Below are 21,286 nucleotides of genomic sequence, written 5' to 3'. Positions count from 1 at the left end.
AAGCAGTGGTATCAACGCAGAGTACTAAAGGGATCATTTTTGCAAACTTTTTTCTCGAATACTTGAGAAATTGGCGACTCGGAAGTATATATATAATGTCTTTTATGGAATACGCGATATATTAATATCCGTCGACACTGAAAACAAACAGCTGTTTCAGGTTTCAAGGCGGACGCCCACGTTGCGCGTTGAACTGTTAAGCGTTAACCTCATTATGCAATCACAATTTACTTTCGCATCGCGCTTAGGGTACGTCTATGTCTATGTAATTCTCTGCATATTTAAAAAATGTCTACATTTTTACGTTTCGCCCGTATAAATTATTTCTAATTTTGTTTATTTTATCAATTATAATATTGATAAAATGATCGATATATGTTTTGACGTTAAGCAGCGTTCAAAGACTTTTTTCTTCTTGGATCATTCGATAAGAAAACTTTTGAGAAACAGATTATAATTTCTATCGTGATAAGAATAAAGTATATGTATTTTATCTCGGTCGCCCGCTTCTCTGACGTGATTACGCAACGAAAAAAGAAGCTGCGAAATAAGTGATGTGTGTCTCATCGGATGTATCTACATATATACTAAACTATATAAATTTTAGTTGGCATTTTGTCTCGTGATCCATTAAGCAGCGCAAATAAATTTTAACGTCGCTATGGTCAGTTTTCGCGATAAGATTAAATATACATGTATAAATTTTATGCATATCTCAAGCAGCTTATTGCTTTCTTTCTTACTCGATAGCATAGTTAAGAATATAAAATATAAAGTGCGAGTGTATGAAGCTATGATGTGTGTAACGGGCAAACTACTGTATATATATATATATATATATATAATGTAAAGAGTATGACTCTGATTTAGTATTCTAACAAGAATCGAAAATTGGATTTTATCGCGTGTATCTCGCGCGGCCCAGCAGTATACACATTATGTATATACGATATATGATCTGTTGGGCGCGTGGTCATCCAAGTGCTCCAAGTGGCTGACGACAGGGCGATCCATCTTGGCTCGAGCGCGTGACGATGATGGTAAGCACGTGCTCGGGATCAATTATCGTCCGAGTGAGTAAAGCGATCGCGAGCGAAAGAATCTTGCACGCGAATCGACCAAGATCGCTATCTCTCGCAACATTGCTGCGAAAAAGGGAGCGCCGAGATGCGAAACGGTACCGTTATTTCTAATGCGGAGATTTTATATTTCGACATATTTCGGACTATTATTCACGCGACTAATTTACTATCACTCGTGACAGCTCTATCGCGAGAATTTCGCATGTAATGACTTTGCGTACAGATACATCTCATTATATAAATGTAATGTCATTTGTGACAATTTTTTTTCAACGCAAAATTCAAACACGAGCGTGAGAGAAAGAGATACGTGTATAATTCCGGTTAAACGCGATAATTGACAAGTTCGACTCGTCGACATGTATCATCTACTACAATTAAACGATAAAGTTGTCGTTATTGTGTGTGTGTGTGTCGAACATTGCCGAAAAGACTCTCGAAAATATTGATAAATCACTGGAAAAAAACTATCTTGTACACTTCTGCATCGCTTTAACTTTAACATGTAAGAGGAGAAACTTGAAACGGTATAACGCTATAAACAATGTTGTAATGCTAAACTATGCGAATTTCATCGGCGACGCGTTGCCAAAAATTTCCACGGATAAAGTATTATCGAGAACGAAAATGACAAGTTGGACCCGATTGGATAAATCTCTGTCGCCACGTTGTCTGCCACGAGTGCTCGAAACAGTCTCGACTACCACAAACCATCTCATTATTCGACTTGCCAACTCGAGCCAAGTTCCACGAAAATGTCATTTTTGAAAAGAAAAACAAGTAACATCTATATCTGTATCGTTACAGTTGTTACGATACACTCGAGGTGATGATTTTATACGAGGAAAAAAAATATCGAGCGAAACAATTTATTCATTTCCGCGCGTTATTGTAAATAACACATGGTCGCGATATATGATTCGACTTGTCTCTTTTCAGGGTGCTCGCGCGCACGCGAGAACCCTTCTTTTTCGCTTGCATAATAATCGCAACTAATTAGTCGATATTCTTGACCTCGCTATTTATCGTGCGCCGTCTGAACAATTTTGTGAATATAGTATACCAGCAAAATATATACTTGCTTTTGACAATTACAATATGCTTACACAATAGGAAATATATATATATTTTTTTTTCTATGAACATAAGAATAATTTGTAAATTGTAGGTTTTACGCGAAAAGACATCGTTATCAAGACGATAAAAATGTGAAAGCAAATTGACATTGGGCGAATCATATATGAAATGAACGACAATGTATCATTTACGCATTATCATTAGAAATAGCGTTGTAGCGATGGTTTGTGTATCGGCTTGTATCTATACGCTACGATCGTATACATAAAATCGTAGATACGATTATGCTCTCCATCGACGATATATACATACTTGCGCGTTTTCACCACGTGTTTTCAATAATAAACTAGACCGCCAAGAGTACTGGCATCGCTCATCATCGTCACATTATCTAGCGTTCGAGCCATTTGTGCACACAATATGTCATCGAAGCGTCATTAATTTATCACTATGCCATTCGTAAATATATAAATAAATATGTCTTCACCGTTAACAATTTTCACGTTTTAAATTAATTACAGCACCAGGAAACGATAAAAGTTCCGTGTTATGTGTATCGTCTGTATATAAGTGTGTTTTTTATATTCATTGCCAGATTCCTCGCTCTATCTCTATCTCTCTCTTTCTCTCTCCAAAACACTCGAATATATATACATATATTTGTATCTCATTTTAGATGCAGAAATTTTTGGAAATTTGGAGATTGCAAGCAACACGAACAAACCAGAATGTACGTACACAATTGCTCTCTCCTCTCTGTACTTGTATAAGAAATATTTTTACACTTTCGAAATTGTGCACAGTTGATGAGTGAATCTATATACTAATTTACATTAATGCTATATAATAATAAAATTGAGAATATATATATATATATATATATATATATATATATATATATATATTTGCTCGTTGTCTTTTTTCATTTAAAAAACGACAGTAATTAAAAACGATTGTGCAAAGCAATTCAGAATAATTCAGTCATGAAATTAAGTATATGGTAATAGAAAAATTAATTATTAGTATACGGAGAAAAAGAGAAAGAGAGAGAGAGCAAAAAAGAGATAACGAGAGGGGGAAATTTAAGGACTTTTGTTACAAGTTAAGTGAAATTTATAAACTTGAGAATGCTTATGTGCAAAATGAATATTTTTCCGCGTGACAATTTCTGCTAAAGAATAAAAATACTTGCGTCACAAGACTTGAAATCAATCCATCTATGCATGATTTTTTTTGTCGCGCGTCGCGGCACGTGTTACAACAATTATGCGGAATAATCGATAATGCGACGGGCCAATGTGGCAACGTGTTTGATCACGCTAACGTCAAAAAGATACAAAATGAACAAAGCCGCGTCGCTAAAGTATACAAATGAATACAAAAAATCGTTTGTACGTTTACCTTGATTAAAATTCACCAAACAGATTTCGTCTGCGTCTCGTCTACTTTTGACATAACCGAGAAGACGGGGAGATGTAGAAAGTTTCTCGTTATCTTAACGCGTACAACTGTAAATAATATACCGGTCGTGTATTCGAGATAAGCTAGCGGGTCGATAGATTTTTCCTACATTCGCGCTCGACTTGCACGCACATCGCACATATCGCGGAGGAGGTTAGGTTTCGCTCTCGTACAAGTACAAGTACAAGAGACGGCGAACCTTCGTCGAGAGCAACACGCGACTCGAGCCTCGCCCTCGCTCTCGCCTTTCTCGCTTCGGTCAAACAGCTGCGCGCTCTTGACAAAGCGCGAATGGCACCGCGTCCTTTCTCACGGAGTCACGGAGGGTTCGTCAATCGTTCGCAACCATTTGTCCGAGGCGACGATATCGACCTGTCGCGGCGGTCGGGTGCGCTACGTGCGAATTCACCTCCTCACGCTAAAGCAACAGAATATCACGATGAATAATCGTGGCGAATAAATTGTAATATATACATATATGTACGTGGTACGACATTGAAACTTTTCGATCGGACGTTATATATGTATACTTGGGGACGTTATATCTGGGGAGCAAAGCTTGGAAAAACCATAGTTTCTAACCTCGAAAGATGTCTTGTCTCCCCCTCTTGTCGACGGCGAGGGCGACGGCGACGCGACGATAGCTTTGAATCTTGATAATCTTCACTCACACTCGAGATTCGACACTCTCGGAGGACGGAGCGATCCAGCGAAATGTAGCCCTTTTCCTTTTCGGTGGCTATGGTACCGCGCATTTACAGGCCGTGACGCGGCCGGCGCAAACTCGCGTCTCGCGTCTCGCCTCCCTTTACGGAATACCGGCAAGTCCGGTATCCGAGATTATTCGTGTTCCGTTTCCGCGCGTCGGCAACATTAAAAAGACGAGTCTACCAGCGAGCGGCCACCGACGTATCGCGAATCGATTGTCGCCAATTGTGGCCGTGGCCACCAGCTCGGCCACCGCGGTGTCCGACAGTCCGATCCGTATCTCGTAAGCACCGGCGACGAATCCGTATCGCGGTCTCGGTACGATTACGTCGACACTCGTCGCCAACGACACGCCGCATACGGAAGACCAGACTGGCGACTGGAGATTCGCTTGGCGAACTGGCGAATACGCGCGAAATATATAACAGCGGCCCGCAGCCCGCACACAATTCTCCCCACGGAACGGATCAAACCGAAACGAAAGGGGTAAACCGGAAAAAGGAGTGGAAACGCCGCGCCGCGCCGCGACGAGTCAACCGTCAACCTCCGGTCAACTCCGCCACTAGCGGGATTAACGGCAAGCACGCTCGATATTTTATTTTACCGACTGTCGCGCTCGAAATTTCTGACACGATACGTATACAAATTGAAAAATCTTCCTTCTCTTTCTATACAAGAGTACAAGACATACATTCAAATGCAAGCCTTCATTGCAAAAAAAATTACAAAAATGCAATAAATATTTAAACATTGCATCGCCGTTTCATTAGTGGCATTGATTGTTCGAGACGACATTGAATTTACATGTAAAGAATTATCGATTTGACAATTAATTTTACACAACTGCACACATACATTTTTTAAAAAATGGAGATTTAGAGTACAAGAAAAAATTACGAAAAATACGCTTCAAAAGGTAGATTTAGAATCGTAAAAAGTACCTTGTACCCCTGGTGGGACTCGAACCCACAATCCCCGGTTTAGGAGACCGATGCCTTATCCATTAGGCCACAGGGGCTGCCAGGGGCTGCTTCGTCTTGTCTGCAAAAGTAATACATATGCTTGATATTTTGGAGCATTTTGTAGCTTGTCAAATAAATTGTGTTTTCAAATATTGCTTCAATCATTAAAATGATAAGAAGGCGTACTCTTACTTGATCGCTTTGATAAATACTTCGAAGCGATCGATCAGGGCAAAGAAATCTTTCTCTTTTATTCAAAATGATCAATCGATCGATTCAAATTCGTAATAATTTTGAATTGCCAGATATATGTGAAAAGTATATAGAATAATATTATATTATATTTATACATTATATTTATCGTACGTACTGATTGATTATATATGGATGAAGAATTTCCGGGGATTCCAAAAGTTTCTTGCAATAATATAGCCATAGAGCCAATCCACATAAATCCGAGAAAGTTTATACACGAGATCGACATACATACTATAAACACGTATAATCTGGTATATAGTATTCTTTGAAAATATAATATCGCACCCCTTGGATTGGATACACGCGACAACCAATAGGAGAGTTTGTTTCCTAGGGACGAAAGTATGGGTGTATATTAATTGGAATCCACATTTTCTATCTTTGGATAGAAACTGATTTATGGACGATGGATAGAATGGTCCAGTGTCAATACAAGAAGAAGAGAACTGGATAGAAACTGTCATATATCATATGTTATGTAAGGTGTGCCGGCGATTGTTAATACATTTTTGCGGCACATGTAGCAATTTTGCACAAGTTATTAATTTTACGTAAAACTTGTGTTCAATTACATTTTTTATTTAATAATTTTTTTCTAACAATATAAATTATTTCTATCATGTATTCATGCAGCTATGAAATCTTACACATAACCTTGTCATCGCCTCGGCGATAAACTGCAAGCTTTCCAAATTATAAAAAAAAGTTGACGAGCATTTTCTAAAATATTGAGAAAATATGCCTCATTTATTTGCTCGATTTTTAATCTTGTGCATTTTACAATTCTAAAAATATAGTATTATCAATAGTTTTATTCACGTTGGCGACATGTGTGGAATATTCTGTTGTATACATCAAGCTAAAAACGACTCTGAATCCTTCACACAGGCATGTATTTGTGTGTGCAACTTACAAAATAAGCTTAGAAATTATTCATTGGTTTAAATATTTCTTTGAAATTTTGAATATAAAGTCCAAAGTAAATGTACAATGCAAAAAGACTTGTATGCTAATGAATTATTAAATGCTATTTCATTAATAAAACATGAATCGCATACTTTTCTCTTTATACATTTTCATTATATTTCAGTGGAATATTTGCAAAGATGTAATAGCTGCACGAGGTCCCGATCATTTAACAGAGAAATATATATCATTAAGTCATTATTGGGATGGATACTTTGCTGCTGCGGTATTATGGATGCAAGGACCAGAGATAATAATACAGCCAAGTTTGGATGATAATAATAATTTGTTACTATGGAATGGAGATCTCTTCTCAGGTTGTTTGGTACGTATGTAGTTTGTATGTACTAATCTCTTCTTGGTCAATACTTTGAGTAAATACTGTTATCTTTTCACAATTATCTCTCTAGTAAATTGTAGTATATTTTTATAAAGAAAAAAAAAAAACAACTAATAACTAAGCTCCTAATATGTTAACATTCTAAAAGGGTTAGTCTTTTAAATAAAAGAAAGAGGAGCATGTAGTTAGGGACATCTGTACATCTTATAATAATCGCATTGATTTTAGGCAAAGGATGATGTTTGCGATACAAATGTGATATTGGATGAATTGCAATCAACCACAGATATCATATCTGTACTTTGTAAGATCGAAGGTCCTTATAGTTTAATATATTATCAGAAATCGACCAATACATTATACTTTGGACGAGATATTATCGGACGGCACAGTTTGCTTTTAAAAATAGATAGCAAAACTAATTCATTGACTTTAACTTCAGTTGCAAATAAAAATATGAAAGGAATTGTAGAAGTACCAGCTATAGGTATCTTTGCAATGAATTTAAATAGCTCGCAGATAAATTTAGCATGTTATCCGTGGAAAGAACCTGACTTGAGATTCACAGATGTTATCGAAACATTGGAAACGAATTTAAATGTAGATATTAATATTAGGAAAACTATATTGGATACTAATTCGTCGTTGACACATTTACATCTACACCCCGATTCAAGAGATTTGGAATATCTAGAGAATATACCAGATAGTATAAATTTTAATGAAACATTGCGATATTTATTGGAAAATCAGGAAGTAAATGAAAGAGTTGAATGCTTGATGCAACTTTTACATCAATCTGTGAAAGTCAGAGTAAAAAAAAAACCAAACTATTGCAAAGATTGCATAAAAATTGTATTAAATGGTAGAAGTATTACTTGCACTCATTCCAAGATTGGTATATTATTTTCCGGTGGCTTAGACTCTGCTATTTTAACAGCGATTGCTGACAAATATATTCCAGAAAACGAAAGTATCGATCTCATTAACGTTGCATTTGAAAGATCTGTAAATAATAAAAAAATAAGTCATATGAATGGTGAAAAGGAGAATATTACGCAAAACTATGATGTGCCAGATAGGAAAACTGGCCGACAAACTTATTCTGAATTGTTACGAATTTGTCCCAACAGGAAATGGAATTTCATACAAGTATGTATCAATGTCTCTCTATGTTTGAAATATTTTAAACTTAATTGATATCTTCTATTTTTCTGATCACCGTGCTTATTTCAGTGCAATATCACACAAATGGAACTACAATTGTATCGTGCTTCGCGAATTTGTGATTTACTGCATCCTTTATGTACAATTCTGGATGAAAGTTTAGGATGCGCCATGTGGTTTGCAAGTCGGGCAAAGGGTGTTCTTTATCCAATTGATGAGATGTACGAGTCGCCGTGCAGAATATTACTTTTGGGCATGGGCGCAGATGAATTATTTGGCGGATATATGAGACACAGAACTATATTGAAACATAAAGGATGGGATGCGCTAGTGCAAGAGTTAAATATCGAATTGGCTAGAATTTCCGAGAGAAATTTAGGTCGAGACGATCGAATTATTTCTGATCATGGTAAACAATCCCGTTTACCTTATCTGGATGAGAACGTAGTGAAATATGTGCAGAGTATAAAACCATGGGAAAGGTAAATTTAACTAATGTTAAACAATTAGTCGATTGTAATGAAAGAGTATAAAATTATAAAATTATTGGCAGATGTTACCCGACTGAGAAAATGCCAACTGGATTAGGAGACAAATTACTATTGCGCTTGCTGGCTTACAAGCTTGGTTTTCAAAGTACGGCCAACTTTCCGAAAAGAGCTTTTCAGTTTGGCTCGCGAATCGCAAATGGTAAAGAGAATGCTAATAATATATCGGATAGATTGTAAAATGTGACATTTAAATTTAATCTACTATAGCTATATATATATATATATACACACATTTTTTAACTAATCTAAAAGATGCGGAAATTACCGTTACCATGTTGCGGTTATTATCGCTAATAAATAGTTGTAAGAATTCGTATGAATATACTTTTATATATATATATATGTATGTATGTGTGTGTGTTTTTATTTATATAAACATTTTTACAATATATCTTATCGTGTATATTAATCTCAACTACTAACCTTAACCTCAATCTCAATTCATCGAAGGTATAGTCAACATGGTACCTCAAACAATTTTCAAAATGCAACTTTAATTAAATTAAGTACTTTGATCTAGTATTTGACTATCTCGTAGACGTAACAAAATCGACCGTTTATTGCTCGAAATCTCTCTACTCTCTGCATAGAAGATAGAAGTGCTTTTCAAATATACTTCCCAAGCAGTGTTGCCAATTTCAGGTCGCGCAACCATAGAATATATAATATTAGAGCGCGTGTCGATGTGCGCGGCGCGTTCGATTTTCGACTTTGAATCGACTTTAATCTTCAAGTGGCGCTGCGTGACTGCGTCCTTCGTCCTTCGTCACGGCCATGATATAAATACAAGGGTATGCTCTTGCGCATGGTAACGCCAGCTAACCAATGAGAATTGCAACCTGACTACGTCATCATTAGGCGTCAAATTCGAAGCGCTTATGCTTAGCTTGCCAAGTACACGTAGAGAAAGATGAAAAATAATTTTATTTCAATTTTATTAACAAAATTTTGCACAGTTTTAATAATGAGTAATCTTCTCTCTCTTCTTATCGATATTTAATAATTGGCAGCTCATTACCTGCATACATACGATGGGTAAGATCCATCGCCACTTGGGACAATCAATAAAATAAAATATATAATAAATAATTAAATGAACAATAAACAATGTAATTATGGAATAAACGAAAGGCTCACAAGAGTGATAAATAAAAAGTGCCACATCAGTTTATAAATTAGCTAAACTAAAATTAATCTCGGAATACATTATAAACAATATTGGATACATTGAAATTATTAATTAAAAATGAATTGTTAATAAATTAATTGTACTATTTTTCAGTAGCATTAATGTAGCAGTTTTATTGTTTATGTATGTATATTTTTTGCAAAACACATGAAGTGAAATAAAGTAAAAATTAGCTGAAATGGAAATAAATAAAATTTTAGTACTTTACTTGAAAAATTGAGGATTTATGAATGGAAAGGAAAACTATTGTTTACATTTATGTATGTATGCGCACAGCACACACAATGTAAAAAGCAACAACAACGTCAACAACCACGCGTTTGTATGCCTGCAACAGCCATATTTTATCGGGCCGAAGTGATCCGAACGTAGCCGAGGCTGTACGAATGTGACGTAGGCAGGCTGCTGCGCAAGAATGTCCTAAATTCGTCCATCGGAAGAGCATACCCTTGTATTTATATCATGGTCACGGCGTCGGAATTCGGTGCGCGGAGTGGGGGCTGCGTGGTGGGGGGATGCGCGCGCGGCGCACGGCGCATCGGCCCTCACCCCCCCCCCCCCCCACGCAGCCCCCACTCCGCGCACCGAATTCCGACGCCGTGACGAAGGACGCAGTCACGCAGCGCCACTTGAAGGTTAAAGTCGATTCAAAGTCGAAAGTCGAACGCGCCGCGCACATCGACACGCGCTCTAATATTATATATACTGTGGTTGTGAAATCTCGCGCAGTCTCCATTTTCAATGCAAAGTGAATTCCACGTCGTTAATTGGCCAATTCGAAATAAGATTCTTTGATCGGTCAATCGTTGCTAGTTACCCTAGGCCCCCTAGGCATCGGTCGATATAAATGACCATTTGCAACATGGATCTAAATGGAACGCGATAAACGCGATACATAGATATCGACCTTATCTCTGTCATTTTGACACGATTCGAATCAATTCGAATTTGGAGTCAGTGAAATAATAGTGTGTTTGTTAACTTTAATTTTTAGTGCTGTGTCCTCTTACTGTCAAAATAAATTACATTATTTACGCATAAAATTGTTTTAAAATTTTAACAATGCGTAACATTTAATACTATAAAAAGAACAATCTTTGCAATATATCGGTATAACGTATAACTATGTGTTATTACTTTGTTAGAAGAGTTGATAGGTTAGTTGGTTATAAAATGATTTATGACAACAATTGATTGACCTTTATGACATTCTATTTTACAATTCTTTATTATGAATCTTTTGTACTTGTATTTCAACCATGTGTTTCGTTCAGTATTTAACAAAGTAATGTAATTAAATTTTTGTTTGTTTTATTATTTATTATACAATCTCAGAGATTAAGAACAACAAAGTTTGTAATAGAAAGTTCTAAATTATTACAATTAAATTTATAGTAATATATGATAATATAACTCTCTTTGCATGATAAAAACTTGTGAAAATAAAAAGGATATATAAATAGGAATGAAAAAGAAAAAATTATTCTGATGTCGATGACGAATAATCTTGTTCTTTCAAGTATTTCAACTATAAGATTTATTATAAATATCTCTCATATCTTGATTTCATTAAAAATAGTTGATGCAGTTTGATGAAATGTATTACATTACATTATTTGCACAATGCAAGTTTTAATAAGGTTATTACAATTTTACATTCTAATTCAGACAAACATTGTTTATTATAGCAGCATATTATAAAAAATTGGTGCGTATCAATTATCGTTAACTCAACATTTTCATGATGCAATAAAAAGTTGTGCATTATAATTTTAAACTGGAAAAATAATTATTGATATAGAGTACTATTTTACTGTGTTGTACAATAATAATAGCTTTTCATTTTGTTACATTATTGCAAAAAGGTCAAAATATTTAAAAATTGTGTATGCAGTATTTTAAAAAACAAGTAATGCACTTGTGTGTGTTGTGTATCGAAAACCAAATATCTTTATTATGGAGATTACTTTGTTAGACAATAATCAATTGTAGAAAATTTGTCACCTATGATACATTCAAAGTTGTTTCAACATTGTATAAAGTTTAACTTATGTGCTATGACAAGTTCAACATAGTTTTTTTCGTTTGCTTGTATAACTATTTTATAACTTTTAACGAATCGCTATTGTATATGTGATAATATAATGCAAGAATTGTTTTACTACTAGTTTGTAATGCTATTGTTACTGTGTTTTCAGGTCGATTACTTGGGGAAATTAGCATTATTTTAAGCTAATTGGAAAAGCATGAGGAGAAAATATGGCTGAACACGGCAATGATCTATATGAACGACAGCTCTTTGCTGTGTTCGAGAGCTGTTTGACAAAAGGGCAGGATGAACTAGACGAAAACGATTTGTTTTCCATTTGCAATAAATTACATCTCCATGGATTAATTGAGGAATTGAAATCGTGTATTCACAAACATTGTCCGGATAAACAAACTATATCTTTTCAAGAATTTCGGGACGGTTTATTACTTTTATTGAAAAAGTTCCAGGGATTGACCACTGATAAACAACAGCATATTGTACAGCCGTGCTATAACTCAAGTACATGCGATATTGAGAAGAGCGAAATTTCGGTCAGTGGTCAGAGTATCTCAGAGATTCATCTTCAAGATGTGAAAACTAGTGTAACAATGGATGAGAATAGATTGACACACTTGTGGGAAAAAATGAAGGTTTACTTGAGGAGTAACATGGATCCTGCAGCGGTACAATTTATGTCGAGTTGTTTAGGAATTCCAGAACTTCCAAAGCAAATAACAGAATCCATTTTTGAAAGACTTGATCAAAATTGCGACGGGTTGATAAGCTTCGACGAGTTTGTAATTATATTTCAAAATAGAAAAAATATAGAGGTTTTGCCAACGAATGATGAATCCGATAACAATATTGTAAATTGTGATGTTGATACTTTAGATTTTACTGTATGCAAATCTCGTAGAATGAGCTCGGTGGTACAGCTTAATAGAACTTTAGATAAGGAGGAAGTTGCTGGTGTATCCGATATAACTGTACTATCATCTAACAGAGATCTCAATGCTTTGAATACTAGCCTTGCGGAAATAACAAATCACATATGCAACGAATTCAAGAATTTGAATGAATCATTCGATAATAATACCATTCAAACTCATATTACGTTACTACAAGAAATGGTTGTCGCTCATCAGGATGAACAACGCAATCTAAATGTTGCGATAGAGAACATGAAAGTGGAAAGGGAGAAGATGCGTGTCGACATGTTGGAAGCTAACGAACGGGCGAATTTATTAGTGCAGGAAATTGATGAATATCAAGTTCAATTGGAACAAACCAAGAGAAATCTACAGAGACAGAGCGAACAACGTTATGCTGAAATTACAAAAGAATTATCGGATCAGTTTAATATCGAACGAGAGATGAATGCTGCAGCGCTAAAATCAAAAGACGATCAGTTACAGGCGTTACAGAAAGAGAATCACGACATGAAGAATAAAATTGTAAATATGTTACAGGAGAATCAAATGCTTGAAGCGGAAAATAAATCTCTTCTCAATCAAATTGAAAAGCTGCGCCAATCTAATAATGATTTGTTAACTCAGATAAAGGTATTAGACGCAGAGCACGACGAGATACATGGCATAGAAGCGAAGCAACAAGAGCAAGTGAATTTCTTCGTCGATCGTATCAAGCAGTTGCAGTCGGAAATAATTCTCTTGCGTGATCATAACGATGAACTCAATACGGAATTGGAAAATTCAAAATGTCACGGCGAAGATACAAAATATGATGAAGCGTCCGTCGAGCCGCTCGAAACTCTTGTTTTGTTGCGCGATCGGAACGAAAATCACACATCGATGCAACAAGAGTTTGAAATGGATCAACAGGTCGATGCGAAATTATCGTTTGATTTCCCATCACCGATGGATACGGAACAACAGATTGATGTATCAAGTTCCAATGCAACAGAATACAAAAGACTCGAAGATACAATTATAAAAGATCTGGAAAATGTATTATCGACAAATACAAAATGCGTTTCAGAGAAATGTACTTTGAGAGACGGTATATCGAGACTAATTGCTAATCTGCAATCAAATTTCATACTACGTTCCTCTTTTACGCGAGATTTCGGAAAGAGTATAGCTTCTGAACTCGAAATGGAATGCGAGGAACGAACTAACGAATCCTTGCGTGATTTAGTCGTTTCGAAAAAGTCGAATAATAATACTACCGCGAAACGTATAGCGGCGTCGAGTAGCATGGAAGATTTTACTAGTCAAGATGCGAAAAACATGACGCAAACTAAGATGACGAGTCTTAGAGATTATCCACCGCGAAAAGAAGAACATTTCGTGGATCAATGTAAAAATAATAAGGAAAAAATTCATCCTTCCAACATTACCGAAGCCGAAAACATTCCAAAATTCGTGATGACAAAGATAGAATTGTTAGAAATTGAAAAGAAGCAATTAATCGAACGTTCTCAAGAACTTGAACGAAGTTTAGACTTATTAAAAGCAGAATACGAAGAATGTGAGGATTATTGGGCTGCCAAATTGGAAGAGGAGAGACAACTCTTTGAACAAGAACAAAAAATAAGTGACGACAAACTTGCCGAGCTTATTAATAAAATAGTAGAATACGAGGAATTAATTAGTCCTTCGGATAAATCGAAAAATGGCGGCGGACGATTGTCTCCGATAGAAGAAAAGTTTACCTTGGAACAACAAGTAAGATGAAACTTTATACCTGTACATAACTTTATATAGAATCGAAATGATTCTCTTCTCTTTTTTTCAAAATATTATTATTTCAAGTAATTTAGATATCGACATTGATTATTTTAGTTGTATACACACACATATATATTTGTGTTTTTTTTATGTTGCAGTACATGGCTTTTGAGGAAGAATTCGAGAAATGGAGAATAAAAACTGAAAACGACATTTCTCGGAAGAATTTAGAAATTGAAGATTTGCGTGAAAAGTTAAGATTGGCAGAACAGCCAATTACAAGCGATTCCTATGTACAAGTGCCAGATGAAATATTTTTGCCGACAATGTCAGAAGATTCGTCGCACTATAATTCTTCCAGTACATCTAGTATTCCGTCGGCTACGAACGAGCCATTCATGGATCTATGCGGCACAATCGATCAAACGCATCGTACTTCATCAATGGAATTTCTACTATCCAACGATTCCAACAGACTTTTGAAACAAGAAGATCATGTAGATGATCGTAATCTGTATAGTACCGAACGTTGTGAAATGAAAGAAATAAAAACTATGAACAAGCATCGTAAGATAGGAGGAATACATCAAAATCAAAATAATTTGCATATTAACGCTAAGGCTATGATAGGAATGAAAGAGGAAAATAAGTGCGACTCGGAATTAAAATTTACACACGATGTAATAAAAGAAATCGGCTGCCCGTGCACACAGAATAATGCACAGCAACACGTAGGTTGTGTCGATCTAAGCGTTTTGCAAGATTTAAAAATGAAACTTTATACACAAGAACGTAAGAAGCGACATTTGCAACATTATGTTAAACAGCAACGGCAGTCCGTTGAGAAACTGTTGCAACGCAAGTATTTTTTCTATTTTACACACTAGTATGATATGATTTTAAAAAATGTAACAAGTTTTTGAGTGTGTGTGTGTGTGTGTGTGTGTGTGTCGTGAAATATGTTATTATATTTCTTTTTATAGGTCATTTAAAAAATTTTTTTAAATCAAATATATTGTTTTTTGTTATATTTTATAGGAATTATGGTGCAGCATCAGACAGAAGTATGTGAATTACAGTGCCTTCTTCGTAATAGTCAAGAGAGGCTTCAAATACAAGTTCAAACAACTATTGATCAGGTATATTATAAATTATATATCTATATATACTATATACTCAGAATTGTGTTAATTTACTTCATATATTGTTATCCAACAATTTAATTTCTATTTAATTATATATAAAAGAAAAAAGATATATCTCTCGTCTCTCTTGAAATTTGTTATCTAAAAAAGTTAATTGAGAAAACATACAACCATTTTAGAATGTGGAAAATTATGCAAAGTGTTTAATCAAAAAGAGCTAGATGTATAAAAACTTTATAATATTCAAGTTTTTATACATGTGCATAATAATTTTCATCTCTATATTCATATGATTTATCCCAATAGGCTGATAAATTAGCGAGTGCTGACATATTAGTGAAGGATTTGTACATAGAAAACGCATATCTAACGGCACATATGAAACGCTTGCAAGAACGATGTCTCGCCTTAAGCGGCCTCGATGTGGGAACGACTTCAATGTGATGTTTAAATAGTTATTACTATTATAATAAATTAATGCGTTATTGTATTGAATAATTGTATATTATTTATTTTTTAATGCAATTATTAGCAATGTATAAGTGCGATTTCGATGAGTGTGGTGTGTTGCGGTGGAACTCAGGGATGCATATGTAGGTGGTTGAGAAATGTATATATTTAAAACACACACTCGCACGTACACAAGTGCCTTCTCGATCTTTAATTTAATTCATAATTAAAGTAAGAGATTTCGCTTTAATCGATATTATAGAATTAGTAGCAGACATACGATCTAGGAACGATATTGTTCTTTAAATATCATTGAATAAGGCACAGAGAGAAAAATGATGCAATTGTACTACCAGACTTCATTTTTATTTTTTCATTAAATGAGGGAATAATGTTTTTCTGTATATGTAAATATTTGGATGCATAAAGCAATGATGTAGGTGTAAAAAATATCAGATACATAAAATATTTAAAGTGTATATATATATATATATATATATATATATATATATATATATATATGTATGTATGTATGTATGTATGTATGTATGTATGTATGTGTCTTAATGATATATTGTTATATATTCTTTGCTGCAATAATATTTATAGACACTGGACCCCCTTTGGTGGCTATTGAAATAATTGTAAGCAATAATAAAATCTTCCTTTGCATTAGAATTGTTTCAAGTTTAATAAAATGCACAAAAAATTATTATATGAATTGTACTTGATTATTATTTTATCTTGTCAATGAGAGAAATGTTTTCGTAAAAGAAGCTTATTAATTGTATTTACCTTATATAGAAGCTTATATTATTATATATATTATAAGTTTATTAGAAGCTTACATGTATTATATTACATATTACACAAGTATGTTATAATATATATATTTTATAAAAAGTATTCCTGTCAGTATTCCCCCCCCCCCTTCTCAGGCTAAATGTACCTATACTATTGTCAAGAATTATTTTCATCACGTTTGTGTATTAAAATAAGCTAACTCTGGCTGCAATAATTTGTTTCTGATACAAATTATCAAAATATTTTATATGAATGGTTTGTAAAACATTTCTCAACACGCTACACACATTATCGGACATGGTACACGTGTTATTATATGCATATGCAATATAACCCAGCAACAAAAATCAATAAACAAATCTATTTGATTTAAAAATGTGAAACTTTTTGAAATAAAATAGCGGAATAAGCAGAACGAGGACGAGAGCGCCGAATCGAGGCTGTCGATATGTGTCTATCGATATGTATCTAATAAATCGATCGAGACGATTGTCAGCTACATTCAGAGCATTTTGCTGACGTTCTATTCAAAGATGGCGTTGATGCGTGCGCCATGTTTCTTGTGATGTACGAGCGTTAGAGAAATTTTTTTTCCAAAAGTGATTCTCTCGTATAAGCAAAATGGCTGATGATGATCCGTGGTTACTGAAAGAAGACGGTTGTTTAAACGTGGACACTGAGTGCAAGAGCATAATCTATCACGCCAATTTAAACGTTCTACTCATCACCACTGGTAGCGCACAAGTATACGTATTCGATGTCAACTCCGGCGTGATCTTGCAAAGAAGTTCTCTGTCTGGTAAGCACACATGTGTACCGAGATCTCGTCGTCAAACTAGATTTCATCAACGATTTCGACAAAACTCGCCGCTCTCTCGCGCGCTCCGTTTCACCGATTCGCGATGTTTGCAAAATACTGTGCAACGATGTTTCGCATCGACGTAGTCGACGATAGTCAACGCTAGTCAACGCTAGTCAAGGTCGCGCATGTTTTTTCGCACCTATTTTAAACTAATTCTCTTGTCTTGTACGACGATATTTCACCGATTCTATTCACCGATTTTTCGATTAAAAAAAAAAGAAGAGAAAAATGACCTTGTCGTAGCTCTCCCCTTCATTTGCTCCCCCTCTAGATTTTTTTTTTCTCTAAATCTGAAAGCATTGAAATATATTCTTTTATTTTTACATTTTCTACACTTTATACAGTTTTCCACATTTCTTTATCTTATTCCATCCGTGCAGACGTATAAATTTCAGACTGTAATATAATGCAAGACAAAAATAAACCTGTAATCCTATCGAATGAACATTGTAGAATTGTCCATTATTTCTTTTCAAGTGCCATTTTTCTGTCAACTTGAAAAATTGTCTTGCCATTTGTGTGACACAATGAAGCATCTACAGATAAAGCTTTTTTAACAAGTATCTTTATCTCGTACAGCTATAGCATACGTGATGATACTGTACAATTTTACATTCTAAATTTGAGAAACAAAAATGCGAAAACTGTCTTTGCTGTTTAAAATCTCGATGCATCATTTTTGTTCCATTTTTAAAAATATTTAAAAATTTTCTTACTACTAGTATTATTACACATGATACATGTAAATCAATTTTATAATTGTGTTATATATCCAAACAAAATTGTCATATTATTTAATTTTATATTTAACATTTTCATAAAATATAAATATAAATAAATGATTGATATTTCGATACATTTGATATTAGCACGAAAAATGATTACGTTGCATGTTAATATTTAAATTATTATTCAGATTATTTACTAATTGCAAATTATTATTAAGATATAAAGATGTTTTTACATGATACAATAATAACAATAACAACAACAATAATAATAATTAAGCAAAAATTTACTTTTTTTTATTTATATTGTAATTGCGATTGTTATAGGTAAATTAAATGGAAAGTTGCAAGGAATATATTTATCGGATGGAATAGACAAAGTGTTATATACAGATGGACAAGGGATCGGTATACGTAGCGATTACAATGGGGTCCTATTGTTGGATACAATTTTGCAAACTCCAATTTCTAAAAGTGAAGATATTATAAAGTTGGAGTTGCTGCTGTCAGAGGCTACAATATTACTTCAATGTTTACAATGCGTAGAGTTGCCTGGAGTAGAACATTTACTAGAAGTATTGCAAGAACTTTCAAGTAAAATTGTTGTGGCGCAAGCAAATCAGAAGAAAGGTATTAAAGCTCAAAAAGTAAGTACAATTTATTACATTAATCTGTTTTTTTTTTTTTATACAATGCTTGTTGTAAGGCATGTCTCAAAACTGTAGTGTAGATTATGGACGATCGATGATGAAAGAATCTGCGAAAAATTATTTTAAAATATTTTTCTCTTATGTTTATAAGGAAAGAGAGAGTAGGAAAGACTTGTTATATATTTTTATACAACACGACTCTTTTAAAAACATATTTACATAGGCAACTCTGTGTGAACTTGACTTTGCTCGATTCTAATCTTGAGTGAATTTCATTTTAATAGAAATACATGTAGAATTTTGTATGATTTTTTTGCATTTGTATATATATGTAGTTAATGCTGTATCAATGTAGATCGGATTAGCCGCTGATATACATGTATCTATATATTCGTCCGAATTTTTAGTATTGTCTGGTTATTTCTCAGTTATTACTCCAGTTAATGTGTCTATCCATTATTCAAAATTCATTGATAATAGAGTTGGGGAAACTCTATATACACGTAGAATATCTACTCTATACGTTCTTGTACTATTGGTTAGAGGAAAAAATAAGGAGGAAAATATGAGGAAAATACGACAGATTTACACAATGCCTTACAATGACTAGATGAAAATATATATGCATATATATGTATGAGAATGCATAAATAATATTATTTTCCACATAGAATCTTTATATTGTAAATTAGTATTTACTTGGGCTTTTCTCTAGTTATTATGAACATATAGAGATAATATTTGAGAAAACAATTGTGTATATGAATATATCGATAGCATCGATACTACAAGTATTATAATTCCAATGTTGAAATGTGTTATATGCAAAACTAATGGAAAATTTCCCATTGCAGTGGAATACGATATGTTTGGAGCTACCGCACGGATCTTTGAAACTCGTATGCTCTGGCTTGGTAATGGAATTAAAGAGGCAAAATCGGCATATAGCAGCACTGCCTATTGCTTCCGCGATCAATGAACGATTAAATGGCCTATTGCCTAGTCTCGCGCTAGAAGGTGGTCCCACCGATAGAGCGTTAATGTTTAGCGAAGCAGCGCGACGTAATACATTTCCAAAATGGCCACATATGAATTACAAGTACGTAACGTGTCACTGTGCGCTGTGTTTTGGATGTCAGTTTCTGTTAACTCAAATGTAGACGGTTACAAATAATTTTTCACAATTTTTTTAACACTAGTGTGTCTATAACACTTGTATAATTTGAAATGTTGACAAATATACAATCACAGGCGATATTTAATGTAAAACTGTTGTAACTGTGAATATATTTCAGATGGGCTTTACCCGATCAAATGGCGCAGGCTGGTTTTTATCACGAACCGAATGCCACAGGTGATGATAGAGCGATGTGTTTCACTTGTAACGTGTGTCTGGTATGTTGGGAACCCACGGACGAACCGTGGTCAGAGCACGAGAGACATTCGCCCGCGTGTCCCTTTGTTAAAGGCGAATACACACAGAATGTTCCGCTATCCGTTACCCTCGCAACCGCCCCCGCTCGTGAAGTGGGCGATACAGTGGACGTCATAGGTACTACTAATGTCACGGGCCTCGCGGCTACAGCCTCTTCCAATGGTTTTGTAAATATTTGGAACATGACGAATCAATTGAAGGTAAATTATTTTCAAGTATTTTGCATTGCACCACTGTTGGACAAAAACTATCTCTATCGAGCAAAGCAAAGTAATATTTGCGTATAAAATAATTAATAAGTTACCTAAAAGTAACAAAACATTACTTGCAAATATTAAATTTGTGTAGTATCTGTAATAGCTCGAGAATATTTTATAATTATCGCGAGAGTAGTAAAACAAAAAAAAGTTCTAGTTAAAACTTGAAAAATCACTTAAAAATATTTTTTTTAATTAATTGATAAATGTAAAATGATAATGTGTATAATTAATTTATATATATATATATATATATATATATATATATAAAATTGTGATAAAATAATGGCAAATCAAGTGAAAAATAATATCAATCAAATCCACAGTTTATGATTAGATGGAAGAAATAGATTTATTACACAAGAAGGTTGTGAAGATTTACTCTTATAAAATAACTTTCTCTCAATTCTGGATTTATAGTTTTAATGGAAGCGAAATGGAGATTAAATAGAGTTAAACAATTAATAAATAA

At 34.3% G+C, this 21,286-nt stretch overlaps 4 protein-coding genes and 1 non-coding gene across 10 annotated transcripts in view; 3 read left to right on the top strand and 2 right to left on the bottom strand.

Moving 5' to 3' along the window:
* Positions 1 to 7,858, bottom strand: part of Snf4agamma (SNF4/AMP-activated protein kinase gamma subunit) — a 43,461-nt gene extending 35,603 nt beyond the window's left edge. The window contains exons 1-3 of one of the 3 annotated variants that reach the window (XM_083055494.1): positions 7,733 to 7,858; positions 5,661 to 5,878; positions 5,270 to 5,369 (exon numbers count right to left, since the gene is read on the bottom strand). The gene's annotated coding sequence lies outside the window, so the exon portion shown is untranslated. Of the gene's footprint in view, positions 1 to 3,560; positions 3,668 to 3,752; positions 3,772 to 4,202; positions 4,843 to 5,269; positions 5,370 to 5,660; positions 5,879 to 7,732 lie in introns of those variants that run through there. The other 2 variants (XM_083055493.1, XM_083055492.1) reach the window with 2 other exon arrangements.
* Trnar-ccu (transfer RNA arginine (anticodon CCU)) lies at positions 5,274 to 5,346 on the bottom strand. Its single transcript has one exon. It is a non-coding gene; the product is annotated as a tRNA-Arg (tRNA).
* On the top strand, positions 5,912 to 8,939 carry LOC145946093 (asparagine synthetase domain-containing protein 1). Of its 2 annotated transcripts, none has more exons than XM_083055497.1 (6): positions 5,912 to 6,026; positions 6,358 to 6,436; positions 6,639 to 6,839; positions 7,083 to 8,006; positions 8,091 to 8,503; positions 8,575 to 8,939. In XM_083055497.1, exons 2-6 carry the CDS (start codon positions 6,377 to 6,379, stop codon positions 8,747 to 8,749), a joined length of 1,773 nt encoding a protein of 590 aa, XP_082911623.1. In that variant the 5' UTR covers positions 5,912 to 6,026; positions 6,358 to 6,376; the 3' UTR covers positions 8,750 to 8,939. The 2 variants fall into 2 exon arrangements, with proteins under 2 accessions (XP_082911623.1, XP_082911621.1); XM_083055495.1 differs by having other exon boundaries at positions 5,912 to 6,031.
* A 1,796-nt stretch (positions 8,940 to 10,735) lies between these two features.
* Bsg25d (blastoderm-specific gene 25D) lies at positions 10,736 to 16,582 on the top strand. 2 transcript variants are annotated; one of them, XM_083055705.1, is made up of 5 exons: positions 10,736 to 10,918; positions 11,960 to 14,480; positions 14,642 to 15,341; positions 15,522 to 15,622; positions 15,935 to 16,582. In XM_083055705.1, the coding sequence occupies exons 2-5, from the start codon at positions 12,021 to 12,023 to the stop codon at positions 16,070 to 16,072; spliced, it is 3,399 nt and encodes a 1,132-aa protein (XP_082911831.1). In that variant the 5' UTR covers positions 10,736 to 10,918; positions 11,960 to 12,020; the 3' UTR covers positions 16,073 to 16,582. The 2 variants fall into 2 exon arrangements, with proteins under 2 accessions (XP_082911831.1, XP_082911832.1); XM_083055706.1 differs by lacking the exon at positions 10,736 to 10,918 and adding an exon at positions 11,390 to 11,469.
* Positions 16,583 to 17,393: 811 nt separating this feature from the next.
* Positions 17,394 to 21,286, top strand: part of Bruce (BIR repeat containing ubiquitin-conjugating enzyme) — a 35,157-nt gene continuing 31,264 nt past the window's right edge. For both annotated transcript variants that reach the window (XM_083055704.1, XM_083055702.1), the window contains exons 1-4: positions 17,394 to 17,681; positions 18,800 to 19,119; positions 19,977 to 20,221; positions 20,418 to 20,757. In XM_083055704.1, coding sequence (XP_082911830.1) covers positions 17,504 to 17,681; positions 18,800 to 19,119; positions 19,977 to 20,221; positions 20,418 to 20,757 — 1,083 coding nt within the window. In that variant the 5' untranslated portion in view covers positions 17,394 to 17,503. The remainder of the gene's footprint in view (positions 17,682 to 18,799; positions 19,120 to 19,976; positions 20,222 to 20,417; positions 20,758 to 21,286) is intronic.

This window comes from Prenolepis imparis, unplaced genomic scaffold, assembly GCF_030444845.1.
Source record: "Prenolepis imparis isolate NDT839.2.m4 unplaced genomic scaffold, iyPreImpa1.0 SCAF_15, whole genome shotgun sequence".
Classification (NCBI taxonomy): domain Eukaryota; kingdom Metazoa; phylum Arthropoda; class Insecta; order Hymenoptera; family Formicidae; genus Prenolepis; species Prenolepis imparis.
Note: the sequence above shows the minus strand (reverse complement) of the source record. Positions and strands in the feature narration are given on the sequence as shown.

What these genes read in the sequence shown, in the direction of transcription:
- LOC145946093 (XM_083055497.1), top strand. Translation starts at nt 6,377, where the DNA reads ATGTGTGGAATATTCTGTTGTATACATCAAGCTAAAAACGACTCTGAA. An exon ending in ACTCTGAATCCTTCACACAG is followed by an intron (nt 6,437 to 6,638) that starts GCATGTATTTGT and finishes ATTATATTTCAG; the next exon opens with TGGAATATTTGCAAAGATGT. An exon ending in ATCTCTTCTCAGGTTGTTTG is followed by an intron (nt 6,840 to 7,082) that starts GTACGTATGTAG and finishes CATTGATTTTAG; the next exon opens with GCAAAGGATGATGTTTGCGA.
- Bsg25d (XM_083055705.1), top strand. Translation starts at nt 12,021, where the DNA reads ATGGCTGAACACGGCAATGATCTATATGAACGACAGCTCTTTGCTGTG. An exon ending in AGTTTACCTTGGAACAACAA is followed by an intron (nt 14,481 to 14,641) that starts GTAAGATGAAAC and finishes TTTATGTTGCAG; the next exon opens with TACATGGCTTTTGAGGAAGA. An exon ending in TTCAAACAACTATTGATCAG is followed by an intron (nt 15,623 to 15,934) that starts GTATATTATAAA and finishes TTATCCCAATAG; the next exon opens with GCTGATAAATTAGCGAGTGC.